This window comes from Brassica oleracea, chromosome C1 (genome assembly GCF_000695525.1).
Source record: "Brassica oleracea var. oleracea cultivar TO1000 chromosome C1, BOL, whole genome shotgun sequence".
NCBI classification, from domain to species: Eukaryota; Viridiplantae; Streptophyta; class Magnoliopsida; order Brassicales; family Brassicaceae; genus Brassica; species Brassica oleracea.
Genome location: NC_027748.1, coordinates 10243219 through 10248545, shown reverse-complemented (window position 1 = coordinate 10248545; position 5327 = coordinate 10243219). Strand labels below are relative to the sequence as shown.

Here is a 5327-nt window from a genome sequence, read left to right as displayed (position 1 = left end):
ACATTTGTAGTTAGAATTTATGGTAGATGATTAATTAACTTTTTAAAAATGTTTGAAGTTTAATGTTTTATGGTAGGTCAAAGTATGTGGTTCAGAGTTTAGGGTTAAAGGTTCGAAATAGATATGGTTTGAGATAATGTTTTGAAAATATTTAACTTTATGATTTTATGGTTAATATTTGTAGTTCAAATTTTAAAACATTATAAAATATTATAATTTTATATTGAAAATATTGAACCCTTAGACTAAAATCAATCAATGGTCATGAAAAAAACAATATAATTTGTAATTTTAGTTCTTTTCAATTTGTTTTAAAATTTTCTTAAATTTAAAAAATCTATTTATGGGTTTAAATTAAAATTTAAAATGGAACTCTAAATTAAAGAATATTTTTTTAATGATTAAAATTTGAGTTTAACTCTATACTATAAACGTAAACTTTAAACCTAAACCTTAAACTTTAAATAATAATAAAAATATTGGATTTAATGTTCAAAGATAAACTTCAAATTTTTATAACTTTATAATTCTGTAGCTTATGATTTGAGGTTTATATTTAAGAAAATATTAAAGTTAGAGTTTTGTAAGTCAGAATTGTATAAGTGATTGTAAGAGAACATATATCTCAAGATCAAGTTAAAGTCTCAACTTGAAGTTTAAGAAACTATACACATTCAGTTGATTTATATTCACTTGATATTGATAAGATGATCTTCAATGTAACTTCTTAAAGTACTTGAATTCAGTTTTCCGTTTTTGGGTATGTCTGAGGTATTGATGATTTATATAAACGATACGGCTGAGTTATGTAAACGATACGGCTGAGTTATCTAAACATTTTTTGATTTTAGGGTATGTTTGAAGTATGGCTGAGTTATGTAAACGACACGGCTGGGATATATAAACAACACGGCTGAGTAGTGTAAACATAACATAAATCAAACACACAATACATGTGTGAGTTATGTTTTTACATAGAAAACCAAAAATTCAGGTTTTCTGCACCGTTCCGGTATTCGTCCATGTATCCAAGCTTCAATGAACTTCTCTGTGTCGTCTCTGCTGAATCTGTCACTTCTTTTCATCTCCTTCATTTTCTTTTTGTTCAATATTCTTTTTCACTCAGATCTGAAAAAAAATTAGATTATCCAAATATGAGTATGAAATCACAAATAAACTTAATTAAATTCATCCCACAATTGTCGATCTGGGTGTTTTTTGGAATGTATTTGTCTTTTCTCCTCGGAATGCACACTTCTTATAGTTAGGTTTTCGGAAATTGGCGGAAAGTAACTCAGCCACAACTACATATATAAACCAAAGTGCATATATAAACCAGCCGTAAAAGAAAAGTAACTCAGCCACAACATAAATTAAAACTCAGCCACAAACTCGAAAAACGCAGCAGATAAGATGATTTCGGGCGATTACCGCGAAAAATATTTCGTAAAAACGATTGGAGACGATGATTTCGGTGAAGACGATATCGGAGAAGACAAAACAGAGAGTTAGTTCGAGGAAGATGGAGTAAACACAATGTCGATGACGATTTCAGGAAAGAGGCGGTTAGGGTTCCTTTAGTTCTTCGACGAAGTTGTGCTGTGTTGTTGTGTTTTTTTTTCAACGTTATGTAATTAAAGAAATGATTGATTGTTCTCTATTACTGATGTGGATACTTAATTAGATGTGAATTTATGTTTAAAAATAATTTCAATTAAAAAAAATTAACCAAATGCCCTTATTGTTATTTACGAAGGGTATCCAAACAGTCTACTAATTTTTAAAAGATGTATAATACTCTAGTAATAAACCAAATTTTCTTATACTCCATTCTAGTAATTTTCTCAAATAATTAAAGGAAATAAAAGAAGTGAGGTGATGGAGGTTGTGGGTTTCAAGAAAAAAAAAAAGAGGTGATGGAGGTTGAAAGACATCAGAAGCTACGTTTATATGACAGCAAGTTGGCACACTTGAGGAAAAGAAAAGTTTGATTTTAGTGGCAAATTCAAAACTAATTGCATTTTTTCTTGCTTCATCTTATGGGTCTTTTTTGTTCCTTTCTAACAACACCATGACTTTGTTACATTCTTAGTCTAACAGTGGGAAATAATATATTTCTACAAGTAAAGTGTGAATCCAAATTTTTAATATTATATTTTCTAATTACGTGGACTGAAGCGGGTCGGCTTATCGGGTCAAGTCGGCGATTTTAGTGGAGTAAAAGAGAGTAAACGATGAAGAAGACAAAAGAAAAGCGGGTCGTTCACGTCGTCGGCTACCTTGACGGAGACGTTAATATTTCTCGCCGTCGTCAAAGAATCACAACTCTTTATGTTATTTACACGCGCTTAGGCGCGTAAACCCACGAGTGCATGGAGGACCACCAAACACTTGTTCAGGCTGTTTGATGTAATAACAGAAGTCTTCTTTTTCTTTCTCTTGCACAAGAATTTCCCGGCAACGAAACCAACTTCTATCTTGTCCTTTAATTGCTTAACCAAATTCATATATATACATACACATTTACATTATATAAACACAAACCACTTGACATAGAGAACTCAGTTTTAAAAGTCATTTTCATGAAACAAGTCACGCCCAATGATATTTAATGACATGAGACATGTTATAAGATTTACATCTAATCACTTTACATTGCTTTCAACAAGGGAAGATTAACTAAAAGATGCCATAAATCTCACAAATCATATTTTACATAATAGTTTTAAAATCAAAAGATTTCAAATGTTTGAAGTGCTTTCTGAAATAATAAATTAGAAAGTTTACAATGAAAACAAATTTAGTTAGTGCAACTGGCAACAAATCAAACAAGGTGACAAAGATTTAGACAACATTCAAATGCTTGTAGTTCCCACATTCTTCTATATCCAACAGAAGAGGCATCGTATTACTTCCGCTATCGTCATCATCATATTCACCATCGCCATCACATGAACTAGTCATGAGTTCTTTTGCCCTATGAACCTCAGCTTCCCAATCAGTCTTAGCCAACACGACTAACATCGAAACAAGGCACGAGCCTTGGGCGGCAAAGAGACCAAGCCACAATCCCTTAAAGTCAAACCCACCAAAGAAACTTAACCATATAGCCACAGGCATTCCCACAAAGTAGAAACAACACAAGTTTATGTTTGCTCCTAATTTAGGTCTAGCACTTCCTCTCAAAACACCACACATTGTTGTCTGAGGACAGTTCCCTAGCTCGCAAAGCCCGATGATCGGTAAGACCATGGAAGTCAACTTCAAAATCTCTTCCTCATCAGTGAACAGTCTAGCCCAACAATTCCTCACCATAAAAGCGAAAAACATGGCGAATAAACCTAACCCTAGGCTTAAAAAGAGACCGGTCCTCGCGGCTATCCTTGCTTTATCAGGCTGGTTCGCGCCTAGCTCGTTCCCGACGCGTGTGGAGACACTGAAACTAAGAGATGAAGGGAAAATGTAGATCAAAGCGGTGGTCTGGATCAAGATTCCCATAGACGAGACGGTTGCTTGCGGCTGAAGTAACAGTCCACAAAGAAGAATCATTATTTCGTACCACCACCATTCTAGACAAACCGAGACGCAGCTAGGGATTGCTAACGTTAGTAAAGATCTCCACCCTTCAAAGCAATCCATCGAGAAGCCTCCCCAAGTCTTCTCGTAAACACCCGAAAACACGATGTAGATGATCAGAAACCCTAGTAGGTTAACATTACTCCAGATTGCTCCTAATGCAACTCCTTTAAGGCCGAGAGCGAAGTAAGAAACGAGAATGTAATTGATCGGAATGTGGAGGAGTACAGCGAAGAAGGCAGAGTAAGTAAGAGGAAGAGTGATGGATTGAGATCGGAGGTAGATACGGAGAGGATGCAAGAATGATTGGAGAAACAGATCAGGGAGAGAGAAGAGGATAAATATCTCTGCTTTGTCCGATATTTCTTGGTCTTGTCCGAAGTATAGCAGGATCTTCTTGATGTTGAGCCAGAGGATGGAGACGGGAAGAGAACAAAGGAGGAGCAAAAGAATGGTTCTCTGCAAAGCAAGGCCTAAGAGTTTGAATCTTTTGGCGCCAAAGGCTTGAACGCAGATGGGTTCCATGCCGGTGGAGAGACCGGACAGGAGAGAATAGCCGGTGATGTTGGCGAAGCCGAGGGCGAGTGAGCCGCCGGAGAGAGCAGGGAGATCGTTGAGACGGCCGAGGAAAAGCATTGAGATCATTGAGCGAGAGTAGAGGAGTAAACCGGTTAAGATTATTGGGAGTGATATTTTGGCGATTGATTTGGCTTCTTGGATCGAAGAGAATAGGCGGGTCGGGTTCGGATCTTGTTGGTGATCTATGTGGTACTTGAGGATCAAAGGAGCAGCCATGACTGCAGGTTTGAGAGAGAGAGAAGAAGGGAATGAAGTTGTTGGTCGATATGTGAAAATTCGTGTTATAAGTTTCAAATTAAGTCACAACTTAAGCTTAGACAAAGTGATAAAGGAAACAAGAGATGTTATTTGACTGAAGAATTAAGTTTTAGTATATTTTTTTTCCTTAATTATAACATAACTATTTTGACGGTTTTTGACCAGCCATTATGTCATAGTTATGACGCATCTTCCTACTAGAGATAGTATTTTATTTATTTTCATTTGGGAATTACAAAATAAAATAAGTTTCCAAGAAAATACTTTTTTGTATGTCTATTTGGAATTATTTTGTTTTGTTTACGTTTATTTGGATTATTATTATTATTGTTTTCATTTGTGGAAATGGTTTCTTACAAAATGACAAGCTACAAGTCTTATACATCGATTGGAATGTTCTTTTAGCTGCGTTTTGGTCCATAAAAATTGGCTTAAATTGTATAAATGAATTCTAGATTTGCAGTGCATGCAATTTAATTGTTAGATGCACAAACTAAGTAGAAATTGAGTTTCTAAAGATAAGACTTGAGACGTTTTAGGGAATTCTTTTTTTAATTATAAAAATATAGAGTAACAAATTGACTCGTGTTCTCACTTTAATAGTTCAACAACAAGTGTCAAGGCTTATTACATTTAAATCTGGATACTAGAGGATTACAATTTCATCTAATATAAACAAATAGAAAATTGATCAGTTCGTGAGAAATAGGTAAAGATGACCGATCGTCGTCAGAATTGACCACACTGGGCGGCCTGGTGTAAAATTTGCGATAGTATAACACTGATTCAAGTAGTTCCATGTTCGACCAATAATATAAGAAATTTATCATTATTATTATTATTTTTTTATTATTATACTTTTGAAACAACTTATCATTCTTTTCTATATAATACAATTTCGTTCCTATTTTTGT

The 5327-nt window shown here is 34.6% G+C and overlaps 1 protein-coding gene across 1 annotated transcript; it reads right to left on the bottom strand.

The window, feature by feature from the left end:
* Nucleotides 1–2767: 2767 nt before the first annotated feature.
* Nucleotides 2768–4597, bottom strand: LOC106296459 (MATE efflux family protein 5). Its single transcript, XM_013732595.1, has one exon. The coding sequence runs from the start codon at nucleotides 4369–4371 to the stop codon at nucleotides 2845–2847; it is 1527 nt and encodes a 508-aa protein (XP_013588049.1). The 5' UTR covers nucleotides 4372–4597; the 3' UTR covers nucleotides 2768–2844.
* Nucleotides 4598–5327: the final 730 nt, after the last annotated feature.

Coding starts and splice junctions, on each gene's coding strand:
- LOC106296459 (XM_013732595.1), bottom strand. CDS start 4,371: ATGGCTGCTCCTTTGATCCTCAAGTACCACATAGATCACCAACAAGAT.